The 13647-nt window shown below is 33.0% G+C and overlaps 1 protein-coding gene across 3 annotated transcripts; it reads right to left on the bottom strand.

Annotated features, from left to right (window-relative positions):
- Nucleotides 1-112: 112 nt before the first annotated feature.
- On the bottom strand, nt 113-13639 carry Syn2 (Syntrophin-like 2). Of its 3 annotated transcripts, none has more exons than XM_029311994.2 (11): nt 13372-13639; nt 12231-12519; nt 7348-7452; nt 6541-6739; nt 5623-5748; nt 5266-5427; nt 4780-4964; nt 4491-4649; nt 3910-4134; nt 3625-3828; nt 113-3541 (listed from the first exon to the last, which is right to left on the bottom strand). In XM_029311994.2, the coding sequence occupies exons 2-11, from the start codon at nt 12291-12293 to the stop codon at nt 3434-3436; spliced, it is 1536 nt and encodes a 511-aa protein (XP_029167827.1). In that variant the 5' UTR covers nt 12294-12519; nt 13372-13639; the 3' UTR covers nt 113-3433. The 3 variants fall into 3 exon arrangements, with proteins under 3 accessions (XP_029167827.1, XP_085337258.1, XP_029167826.1); XM_085481132.1 differs by lacking the exon at nt 13372-13639 and adding an exon at nt 10683-10936 and having other exon boundaries at nt 12231-12294; XM_029311993.2 differs by lacking the exon at nt 13372-13639 and adding an exon at nt 10683-10936 and having other exon boundaries at nt 6541-6736; nt 12231-12294.
- Nucleotides 13640-13647: the final 8 nt, after the last annotated feature.

Genomic DNA, 13647 nt, shown 5'->3' with positions numbered 1-13647 from the left:
CATTTTTATTTTTAAATTATATAATGATATTTTAATAATTATATATATGCAGGATAAATAATAAAGGAGATAAATAGAAAGAAAACCGATAGGCAATTAAGAATGCATCGAATTTGTAACTTCTAACAATGATATATTTTGGAACATATTGTCAATGGGGGGGATAGACATTATAATAGATAAACTATATATTTCGAAATGCAAGATTCCGATGTTAATGTTAAGCCGGCATCGCGAGTTCACTGTTCCATTTTGTTTCCTATCCGGTATAAGTATAAATATATGAAGAAAGGTAAAAGAAAAAGAGGAAGATGAATCTAATAACAAATGAAACAATATAGGGTCTGGATTCACAAATATTTGCTAATTGGTTGAATATTCTGAGAGTCTGTAGCCAAAGTACGCTTTGCATACAGCTATTGTATATGCTATTGTTATAATTTATGGAATGAGCTGAATTTCGAAAATCATATATGTATATATATAAATTCGAAAAAAAATTGTACTGTCAAACTCGTGGATATAAAAAAACTTATAAATTAATTAAATTTATCAGGATTATACTTTCATATTCCAGATTTAAAAAATTCTTGATTTAATTTGAAATATAATTTCTGTGGTCTCTCTTTCTTTTTAACAAGTATAAAAGGAATTTAATTAATTCATAAAAAGTATAACAAATAAGTATACAATATATTATGTTGGAGATTTTTCAACAATTCGTTATGTAGAACAACCTGTAGCTTCTCGATAAATAACTATATAAGTAATTTAGATCTAATTGCTTCAGATTTTTTCCAGCTTCATTCCATTTATTTCTTAATTAACTTACTTATATAGTATAATTGTGCAGTTTTCGATAATTCTCTCAACTTTAAGCACAGAGAATATATGCGATTTTTAATTTTATAAATACTTTTTCCTACACTTCTATTCAATAAAAAATTTATTTTATTTAATAAAATTATAGATTTTATATTAGTGCGTAATATAATCTTCAATGATCATTTAAAATATTAATCAAATTTTAAGGTAAACTTACACAAATCGGATATGTAAAAATACGTATTATCGAAAAATAAAAATGTATAACAAACGAATATAAGTTTTCAAATTAAATTATTATAAATCGTCGCCACATCACTCTGTGCTTAAATTCAAGATATCATTTAATTCTTATATAATACTATGATATATACCCATTATATCAATCGTGAATAATGCTCGAAAAAATGGGCAAGAGAATACTTTTTCTTCTTACATGATAAACATCCGTGCAACGAATTTTATAAAAAAATGGCGATTTTCTTCTTCCGAAAATCTTTTAGATCCTTGCGTCGACCGAGAGAAAGTGAAGAATGATATTAAATGCGCCTAGATAAACACTCTGATGTTTTGATAGACTAGAAAAGTACAATCGACATTCGATACATTTTATGATATAATAAACAGAAAAGAGCGGACTTTTTTACATTTTCTCTATGTTACTTTGTAGGCACTTTCTACGAGTAACCGGAAACTCCCGAAACACGCAATAAAAATTGAAAAAAACACGGTCCTCTCAACATTAAAAATTAAATGATACAATAAATTTTACATCTTGTCTATATAACATAGCGTACATGATAATATACGTGTAAGAAACTAAAGAACGATTAGGCGTACATTTGGAAAACGTGCAACATTTTCGCAGATTCTATAGATAATGATATTATTTCTTTTCTCGTCGTGTAACTATTACTGTATTCAGAATTTTCTTATCGTACATATATATGTTTATATCTTACTCGCTTTTCTCTAGTTGTTCGTTCATTATACATTTTATTGCTTTAAATATAATTGCAAACCGATAAGATATACTCACATAATATACAGTGTTAATTAACTCTATGTCGCTATAGCTAGTGATTGGAAAGAGATATAATTGATATATTTCAAGATATTATATAGATCTGTCGAGTTGCGTCGAAGCATGACATTCGTATATTCATTACGTATCAAATAAGCTTTCAGTATATATATATATATATATACGACGTTTTTCGCTTATTAGAATTATTCATATAGATGAGTTTTTCGCGAATCGTGTAAGTTAAACCATCAATAGAACATAGTTATAGTAGCCTAATATAGAGAAGTCAACAATTACAAGTGTTTCAATGACTGTTAATTATTAGCTTGATATTAATGATATTTATGCTTAATTTGCAGAACTTTGTTGCCCCCATCGATAATACTGCATCAAAAAAGAAATTATTTCAATATTTATTATATTTGAGTGTGGCCACATCTAATTGTAGATTATAATTTATTGCTATATAGGGCTGTAATATTTGTTACTTTGACATTTTATCATATGGACGAATCAATATTTTGTTTTATTTTCAAGTCAATCACACTCTTTAATCAATATACTGTTTTATTTTCAATTCAATCACATTCTTTAAAGTATATATCTCTTTTAAAATTGCAAATTACAATTTTTCTTTTCTTTTTCTTTTTTACTAAAATGTAACTTGTTCTTGCTTTCATAGTCATTATTATTAGTCTAAATACATGAATGTGTAATGATCGATTCTCTTCATTGACGAGAAACAGAAATTTGATGCCTCCTTCAATTTAGCTACTTCTTGTTCATGGTTTTTTAAGGCACCTGATATATGTATGGTACGCAATATATATATATAAATATACAAATAAAATTTTTTATAATTAAAAACACTATTCGTCATTTTTGTAACTTAAAAACCGTAAACCTCTCCTTCTCACGGTATATAGATTTCTATAAACTCTAATTCAATGTTATTATTTTATAATACTGAACGATAATTTTTTTCAAAGCACAATTCCAAAACGTCCAAAACAGGAGAGAGCAAGAATAAATTACTAAAATGTAATAAAAATATATTTATAAGCATATATTATATATTAAATATATATGTGTATATACACACACATTGTTTCTCAAAAATTCCAAAAAAAAGAAAAAATACAGCAAAAGCAGATAACATAAGCGGGCAATCGTCCATAAATTGCCGCTCCTAGAAATTCGGAAATCCTTATACTTAGATGCGTATATTACTATAATAGCCGTTAGATTCATATGTATACTATAGTGAAATTGGCTTGGTAGGATGAATATGAATATAGTAGTACCGCTTTGTGATCCGTAATTCGTACATGTAAACGATAAAAATACTTTTTGGATATATTGACTAGTTTTTGTCGCTTCCTTTTTTTCTACTGCTGCTCTTTTACTTTTCCTCTTCCTCTCCTTTCAGCAAATTTTCAGCGTACACACTTCAAGCTCTCGTATATTTCTCTATCTATTATAGTCCGTATAACGACAACAGAACACAAAAGTGATCCACTTGGTGACTTCGTCGGCAATATAACGTTTATATCATATTACATATATATATATTACAGCTCTTTACGGAGTGGTCGACGTTAAAAATGTAGGATCTACCGCGGCTACCTTCGCGGTAAGAAACGCATGCATACAGAATAACAAGTTTTGCAACTGGGAACACTCCAATTCCTGTTGAAACGTATGCAAAACGTAAATGCACATTCCACTATATTAAATTTTTTAAATTAACCACACAGGACGTTCAATTTTACCTTCGTTTCGATAGCGATACTATCCGGTTCTTGGAAGTGTAATTTGAGCCTGCTTTTACCGTCGTCGCTGGACCCTCTCAATTGAGAGAACTTGTAACGCCACGCGATCTCGCCAATCCCTTCATACGACAACGTAAATCCTTGAGTCCATTCAAGCGTCAGGCCCGCGCTTCTGTTATTGAAGGTCACCGGGAAAGTTTTGCTCTAAAAGAGCGACAAAAAGAACGTGAGAAAAGAAACACGATACGATGTCGAATTGTTTCACCTGGACTTGACGACGCATACCTTTAAATGCGTAACAGCTGAACATATGGCGGTGTGCCACGCCGCCTCGACCCGCAAGAGTTCTTGCCTGGTCTCGACGCTCAAATAACGTGGCGGTTTTCCTGGACTTTGTGCCAGGAAGCAGTGCTGTCGCTCGTCCACGTTTTCGGATTCGCGCATCACGCGGAACATCGTTTGGTATACTTTGAAGGTCAGCGCGCAGCGTGACCAATCGCCGATATTGCACTGAAAACGACGAATCTTCATTTAATATATATGTAATTTTGCGATATATACAATATTTATTATTATTTAATATTATTTTAATTGTAAAAAAAAACAATATACTATTGTTGACACCTCACTTTTTGATGGTGTGGTATTCTCTGTTTAGACTTTTACTTTTTGGTCTATACTACAATTGTGCAATCCATAAAATTATTATTAATTTAATTATTAAATTATTAAAGTATTAATGTATTATTAATAATATTGATATATAATTACAAATATTAATATAAAATTGATATAAAATTATTATTAAAATTAAATTATTAAATTAATGATTTTGATCAAATTCGAGATAAAGTATTGATACATACAGGTGGTGTCTCAAACAGCAATAAGTCCGGTCCCTTTAGAGCCAGAAATCGCGGTCTATAACTCTGCCACGGTTGATTACTATTGCTCACTGCCTCGTTCACCCAGCCCATGTATTCTATGCGTTCGCCGACTCCGAAATTGCGATTGTATAGTTTCATCTAAAATCAAAATTCAAGCTCAATTTAAGCTCGACACAATACGTATCGGATAAATATCGGTGATTATTTGAATATTTGAAAACTTTGAAATATATGATGCATGGAAGATATGATACGATCAATTTGTCACCTGCAAATGCGTTAATCCTGTAATGTTATCAGTTATATATTTTAACCATTGGCTGAGAATAGCACTATCGTCGCAGTGTATCACTCCTGTACGCGCCCCATTAAGACCTCTCACTTCGAATGCGTTTCTTCTTAGTTTGTCGGTGCCAAATATGTATCTCGTGACGTACGCCATCATCAACGGAACTGAAAATGTCATTATTAATTATTATACATAAACGCTCGTATCATGTATTTAAATTGCGGATACTTTCAGATCCAGAGGAATAACAAGATACAAGTCGTATTTATATAAAACATTCTTAACAGGGTAGCACAATCGCTTTTTATCGAGATACTAATAATATAACGTGAGATAAATAAAACTCGGATAATATTAGGATCGATGCGTAAATATAGCGTTAGCAAATGTGACGAGGGGATAAAAATGCGCTCCAAGAGTATCTTAAATTGATCTATTTATACTTGAATGAAAAAATATAGTCACCCGTAATGACGTCCACCCATCTTTTATATTGTATCGAACTGGAAGATGCGTTCGAACTTTGTCGACTATGACTGCATCTGGGACTTCCCCCTTGTCTGTTGGGTGATATCCATCCGTCGTCCGCTGTACCATTGGCAACATTATCCAGTTTCTCTTCCTTCTCTGTTAATCAAGCGTTATTTAAGATATCAGTGTATAGATAGGTGACAATACAATTTATTAGCCAATTATTTTTACAATAATTTAATTAACTATGTATATTATTTTTGCAATAATTAAATAAATTACTATAAATAATTAAATAAAATAAAATAATAAAATTAATCATTCTTGCGATAATTTACAACTAATTTATACCGTTCTTTTGTAGAAATGGCTTGGCCGCTCGATAATGTTTGACCGTCAAAACTACTATGTCACCGGCGTTCCTCAAAATATTGACAGCGTCGTCGTGATTGCACGCCGTAATGTACTCTCCGTTCACTGTAAAATCATAGAGCACGAATTATGCAATTTAATAAATTCTTATATTGTCATAAACAAAGAGTAGCATACATAGTAAATAGAGAGGCAGAGAAAGATCCTAATTGTCTCGAGTATAATACGAAATAGCGTATCAATGTCAACTTTTCTTTCAATAGGAGCGAGCGTATACTGGCACACAAGTAGGAAGATTGAAATCGATACTCATTAACTGTACAGGGTGCTTATACACATAACTATCGCCAAACTGTCAATGTCGCGTCACAGCAAGTGTCAGTGTGAATAATATGGAGCAAATATTAATAGAAGATATCATAGCTTTGATACAGACTAAAATAATCTAAGTAGAATTAAATTAGCACGAATAAAGCAAGAATGAACGCAAAATATACATAGAATTTTCGACTTATCTTGTTATTAAATATTTATCAATCTAAAGTAGAGAAAGAGGTCGGATATATATATAATATTAATTACCACAGCTAAATTTTAGATATTACACCAAAAATTTAATTATCATGTCTAAATTTCAACGGTAATTATTTTTTTAAAGCTATAATTTAGTGTAGAAAATTCTCCATTAAATTATAGTTAAAAATATTAAAACTAAATTTCAAATATAATATAAGAACATCTAAAATTTACATTTAATCTGATAGCTGATGTTCATCTTTTTCGTATGTATAAAATACGCGTTACATAAAATATGATGATAAAACGAGGGAGGAAGTTGCATTATGTAACATAATTTATGTAAGACAAACACGTGCGTGAACGTAGTTTTATCGATACCTTTAATAATTGCGTCTCCTACAAACAGTTGACCGCACTGATCGGCGGCCTGACCTTTATAGATCCTCGATATCAGCACTGGAAGTTTATGTTCCGCTCCACCCTTTATGCTCAGCCCCAGACCACCGACCTTCTGCCTGGTAATTTGCACCATTCGCTCCTTGGCGTCCAGAGGTTGCTTATTGTGATTCGCTGCCTGCTAAAATGTATTCTCGTCTTTGACACATTTCATACAACGCGATTCGTAATCGATAAGGTATTCACGTTTATATGGACGCGATGATTAAATATAAATTCATCACGATAAATAAAAAAAGGATTTGATATGTGTATAAATACAAATCCAGCTATAAAAAAGGCTAGCATAAGAGCATAGATATTAGGTGATAAAATTATTTTTAAATTAAACAGAAGTAAATCAAGATTGATTAAAATACTGTAAAATAAATTTAAAAATTATCTTCAGCGCAAATAAAATTGATATTAACATTGATGAAAGAAATTGTGACTAAAATTTAAAAAGTTTTACCCCTATTTAATTATCATTTTAAAAGAGCCTAATATAATTAATTTATTATTTTGATTTTTCTTTACACTTCTCTATACTTATTTTTGACACATCATTTTTTTACTAATTGATATGCTGCGGATGCGATCCGCAGGAAAATCCAAACGTTCGAAATAAGTGTGGAGGAATTTAAAAATAATTCTGTTGCAGCTAATAATATCCGCTCTCATCAACCGTGAATTAATTATCTCGATAAATAATGAATAATGAGACGTACACACTATCGAAAGGCACTTTACCTCCAAATCCTCCCGTTGAAGCTTCAATACCTCCATCGACAGGTGCAAACGCATCGGGATAGGTTTGCTCTTCCCATCGCTAACCGTCACCATCCCCATCCGTACCTATCGATAATAAATTTAAATTGACAAAAAAACCCCATTTCCGCGCCAAAGTCCATCGAGAACTGTCATTTTATTCGCTCGAAAAATATGAGAAAACAGACGGCCGTATCTAAATGGAGAATTTCGAGCGAAGAGATACGCGGAGTGGCTTTTTTTAGTAGACCTGATAAATCACATAAATTGATCGTTTTTAACTTGATAAGAACAAATCGAATTTATCTCTTCGCAATTGATTAAAAAATACTCCATATTTTGGTGAGGCTTTAGCTTTAAAAATAACGACGTGCAATGAACGCATGTGTGTGTAGCTCTATTATTTTCTCTGCTTTTATATTCGGCGTATAAAGTAGTTTGCATTCGCAACACTGAGCCGAGGCAGGAAAAGCAAGATAAAGACTGGCTGAATTAAAGAGAGGAAATAAAAGCTATTTTAAAGAGAGAGAGAGAAAGGAAGAGGGTGGGAAACATTCATGCGGAAGTAGATTTAAAGATTAAAAAAGTAGAGGCACCGAATACTGATATTAATAAATTTCTATGCAATGTATTGATTGATCGAGGGAAGTCATTGCACGCGGGCCAAACCATGCATTTATGCATGAGAAACTTGAGAGAAAGGTTTCGATAAATTCTTAATTGGACGTCAGTGTTTTATTAGGTTACACAGCCGGATCGTTTTCAATTATTCGAAACAGAATTATCGTTATTACGTTATTTCCCGTTCGTTTGGAACGAACCGTGTGATCCGGCTGTTACATTTGACCCGCAAGCCGAGACCGCAATATCGGCTTAAATTAATTCAAATTTGTTAATTTGCCGCGCGCGGGTTTGCCGGAAGAACCGCATTCTACAAATGTTTATTATTTTCTTTTCGGCGACTTTGTTCCAATCAATCGATCCTTTTCGGGAACGAATAAAGCTGTCCTATATTATGTATTCGGTCGCGATCTGATTTTGGTTCTCTTTCCCTTTTTATTATCCTCTTCGTCGATGGAAACCGTAAATAGAAAGAAAAACAGTTAAATGATTGAAAAGCCCAGTTAATATTTATAGACAGTAAGTGTGTAACATATATATATATATGTGTATATATAGAGAGAGAGAGGATCCAGGATATAACTCGGCGTGTTGCTATATCTTTCATTAATGAGCTCCTTCCTCGATCGATGTTGATTTTCCATTTTTCTCAAGATGTCGATAGGGAATAAATATCGTTCGCGATAAGAACTGTCAATATTTTACATTTAAACTTTTGCATAAAATGTGCATTTTTTATTTAAAAAAAATACGTCGAATAGAGAATATAAAGTATATAAAGATTGAAAAATCGGAGTGGTTTATCGAATCGGACGTGAATTTATAAAAAATATATGCATATCCATTTTTTTTACATAAAACGAATCGATCTCGTCGAAGAAAATTGTACTCGAATGGTCGCAAAAGTTCTGAAGAGCTCTAAATTGATCGATTCTCGCATGTATTTTATGTATATATGTACATATATATATATATATATATATTATATATATATATATATATATATATATATATATATAATATTCAATATATATATATATATATATATATATATATATAATGTATCTATATATTATCTATAATGTATCTATATATACTGTTTTAAGTGACAATCGAAAACTTGGCTGATAAATGAAATTTTTCGGGGTCGTTAAAATCAGATAAAACGGGACGACATTTTATATTTTAACAGATTTTCCCGAACGTCCTCCTTACACATTTATACATTATATTTTTAGTAAACGCGAACACGTACACATATATACAGGCAGTATCTATTCGTTATTTGTCCCCGTTAACAATTCGTCCGTTCCAATTAATTCGATGTCAATTAATTATTATCAGGTCGCTAAACTATCTCCTGGAAATATGTTTCAACGGGTTTCGTGAAAAACTAATTGTCAAAGTATTGCTAATAACGTCAGTTTACGTGAGATTCTATTTTAATGAAGTTTTCCAAAATTAAGATTATGTGTCTCATATTTTTAGTCTCAAAAATAAAACGAAGAAAAAATTCGATTTCACACTTTCGGAATACATTATGTCTCTTTTCCTCTCTCTCTCTCTCTCCGGTTTGACATTATTATCATATATAGTTCTCTATAAATTCAGCGTGTGGAATATTTAACGGGATTTTCAGAATTTTCTCACGACCCTTTTCGTAATAATCTTCAATATCCGAAGAGCGAAAATGATGGATGTCGTTGATATAAGCTCTTTACTCTCTCTCTCTCTCTCTCTTTTTCCATTCCTTTTGACTCGAAAAACAAACTAACGCGAAACACTCGTTACGCGATTGCAGAATCGAGAACTTTATTACGACGTAACAAACTATCGTATAAAAAAAACTGCGATGTAAAAAAAATCGCAATTTGTCCGAAAGAAATAAAAATAAGAACTCTGCAACGCGCGCGATATACGTCACGTAGCAAGATTATTAAATGTAACAAATTTTTATATAATCTAGCACAGTGCGATATTGATATTATATACACATTATTAACGTGGCAAAATATTATCGACAAGTAAAACATTATTAACAACATAGCCGAAGTAATTAAATTAATTGGTATCTGCGATACAGAATATTGATCTTCTCCGCAGAGTTGCTTAATGGCAGATACTAAACTGCCAATTTGGGATACATATATACGCAGGAGCATCTATCAAAGCGAATGATAAGGTTCGTTTAATTGATGCGGAGGTATCAATTAAGTGCTGTTTGAAGTTTCTTGGGCTATAAAGCCTAGAACTCTAGCGATATACAAATACCAGCGATAAAAACCAGCAATACAACTCAGCGATACAAATCCAGCAATTAAAAAATTCAAAGCTAATTTCAACATAGAGTTATTTCTACGAGAGAGCGTAAGTTAAAATTAATTAAGATTCAACTGTCATTTTCTGGATCCTCCTCCTTCTGCATCTAGAAAGGAGGACATAGAATCGCGTTGAAGCTTCAGTAATCTTTAACTAACTAACGTTTATGGAAACAGTTCGCGGGTCGATTCTATGTCCAATATCGATCAGGGTTGAGATCCTATAGTCCATCGCTACGTACGTCTATAGCTAATATATGTAGCTATTATGCGATTTGGAAGGAAGCGAAAAAATTGCGGTTAACCAACTCGAATCGATTTGAAACAAAGATTTAAAAGAGCTTAATAAACGCGCGCGATCGATGAAATTTTTCTCACCATTTTCCGACAATTCAGGGACCGAATTGCCTCTCGTTTGCGAGAAATTAATGACGTTTCGATCGCGAGAAACATTTCGTGCACCTGTCGCGCCGTGAATTTCACATCGGGATGATAAAACGCGCCGACGAGAATCTGAGAGTGCAAAGAGAATAATTGACGCGAGGAGGAGAGGATGCGCTGAAGATGCGCGAGTGATGGTCCAGAAAATTCCAAGTCCAAAATCGTAATTCTCCGCATCACATCTTCGACTTCTAAAAACGTAAAGAAAAGAAATTATTTAAACTTTGTACTAAGAAAGACATTTTTTCTCGAAGTAAGATACAATGTAAGAAAATCACTTATATATCTTCGATATATAATTAAATTTAAATATAAATTATTAATTATAAAATTACATTAAATATGAATAATAAAAATAATATATATTGTATTTTATTATAATAAATAAAAAATAAAACAATTCGATTGAGAATGACTATGAAGATTTCATTTGAGGGAGACGTGTGCATCTCGAAGGGGGCCAGTTTTTCCAAGTTTTTGCACGAATCTGATAAACCCCGAGGGAGAAAGAGGATGAGACACTCCGTGAATGCGTCTTCTAATTATGGGACGTCCGGATGATATTGCTTCTCATCAGTATGTACGCGTGTGTCTGGTCGAAGCGGACGAAGTAACGAATAGAATTACGTGTGCAACGCGACCCGACTAAAATGCAGTCGCAGTCGCAAACACACACACGGGCTCTTTTGACCTTTCATTCGCTCTTATCTTATGCAAAAAACACGAGGCCGCGCTCGCATACCGTATCTAGCGGTAAATGATGCCGTGACTGTAATCTGTGATTAACATTTAACATCAAATATTCATTGCTGGATAAACCAACTCGAAACGAGACGGACTGTACTCGAGATTAATGAAATAAGATCGTTATTATTTTGTCCCCCTTACAACAGAGAGAAATAATATATCCGGGTCGGTATCTTTTCTCGAAGGATTATATCAAACTCTCCCTTTTGAATATTCAATTGGAACTTATATTAAAATGTCAAACATAATTCGCAATTTAATATAACTGGATTTGAATGTTGAATATCCGCGATCGTTACATAAGTGTCTATCTGTCACATCACGTTAACGACACGCTTCCTAACGAAATTACGGAGTAACATCTCACCGTCGAGTAAACGTCAAAAAGAGAGAGAGAGAGAGATACAAGAAATATATCTTCAATTAATCTTCAAAAATCTCATTTTCAGTAAGGTTCGGGGAGACCTTTAATCGTTGAAAAAATACGCCGGAAACGCAATAACACACATATATACATGTATATATATATATATATATATATATACATCGAATCCAGGATAACGTCGCCGCACATCTCCGAGACGCGAGAGACCAGAGAAAGGCTTACTCGGCCGAGTAGGAGCCCGCGGATGCGCTTTATTGATCATCGAAGATCGACGGTCAGCGTGCGAGATCGCCTTGGCCCTTTTTTTCTTCGAGAGAGAGAGAGAGAGACTAGCTACACACACATACATATACCTTGAGCTTCTGATCAATCTTCTCCTCGATCGGAGTGCTCATCTTCGTCGCGTTGATTCTCATTATTCTCGAGGGCGATCGGTGAGCTGACGGCACCCTGGGCCGACCGAGTACCGTCCGAGACTCGTCGCGCTGCTGCTGTCAGCCTCCTCGGCGACGAGGCCCGCCGTGCTGCCGACTACCGCTGGCGACATCGGCGGCTACCGCACTATCGCGACTCCCACCGTCCCGGCTGTTCCGGGCCGTTCCTCGCGACGCCAGCGACGGCCCTTCATCATAGGGGCTCTCCCTGCGCGAGAAGCCAGCGTAAATCGGAGGGGAGAAGAGGAGAGGGGCTGTCGCGCGCAAGGCTGGAGGGGATATTCGTGTACCGGTGCGTTTTCAATTTCCGAGGCGCGCGAAAATCACCCTCGCCTCGAAATGTCAAAAAAAAAAATAATAATAAATTAATTTCGCACTCTTCCGACATTGAAATAATTGTGAAAGCAAAATATATAATGCGATATATGTATAGTATATAATATAATTTTATAATATATAATATATTGTATAATAATTATAATATTGTAGACATATATAATATAATATGATTATATATAATATGATATTAATATTTACTATACTATATATATGATATCTATGAATAAGATAATATAATCTATGATATATGGTATAATAAGATTAATATTGTATACATATAGAATATAATACTAATTATATATAAATTGATATTATAATATTTACTACTCCACCCCATATATATTATATTGATAATCATATAATATGTAATAGTATATAATATAATATACAATATAATAATTTTATAATATATATATAATTGTATAATAATATTGTTATACATATAGAGATCATATATTATATCTAAATATGATATTATATTTACGTATACTATATATATTATATTATATAGAATAAATATATAATATACTGTATAATATAATATTGTATACATATATAATATAATATATATTATATATAAATATATTATAATATTTACTATACTATATATATTATATTATAATAATATAATATATACTATAAATTGTATGAATAATTGTATATAATATATTAATATAAATATGTTGAATACTCTCTTATATGGAATATGAGGTTATCTTACCTAAATGTAAAGTGTGAATAGGAATGGGATGTCAAGTAGGAAAATTCCGGTTAGGCTAGACCGGAAGAGAGGCGACACGCTTCCAGACGACGAGGGTAAGGTAGCCTGATGGCAGGCGCCGAACTAAATACGTGTGTTAACGTATATATCGCCCGGGCCAAGATAGAGAAAGCAGCGGCGCATCGATTTATGCAGGGCGCCGCGCATAAGCGCCGGTTCGTTCGTCCAGGGACGTATCGAGGCGACCTGGCGCCCCAGGTTCCTATATCTTATTCT

This window comes from Nylanderia fulva, unplaced genomic scaffold, assembly GCF_048542155.1.
Source record: "Nylanderia fulva isolate GAGA-0341 unplaced genomic scaffold, ASM4854215v1 Scaffold17, whole genome shotgun sequence".
Classification (NCBI taxonomy): domain Eukaryota; kingdom Metazoa; phylum Arthropoda; class Insecta; order Hymenoptera; family Formicidae; genus Nylanderia; species Nylanderia fulva.
The sequence above is the reverse complement of the archived record's forward strand: the minus strand, read 5'-3'. Positions and strand labels throughout refer to the sequence as shown.

What these genes read in the sequence shown, in the direction of transcription:
- Syn2 (XM_085481132.1), bottom strand. Translation starts at nt 10,922, where the DNA reads ATGCGGAGAATTACGATTTTGGACTTGGAATTTTCTGGACCATCACTC. An exon ending in GCCATTTCTACAAAAGAACG is followed by an intron (nt 5,428 to 5,622) that starts GTATAAATTAGT and finishes CTTGATTAACAG; the next exon opens with AGAAGGAAGAGAAACTGGAT. An exon ending in TGCTGTTTGAGACACCACCT is followed by an intron (nt 4,135 to 4,490) that starts GTATGTATCAAT and finishes CGTCGTTTTCAG; the next exon opens with TGCAATATCGGCGATTGGTC.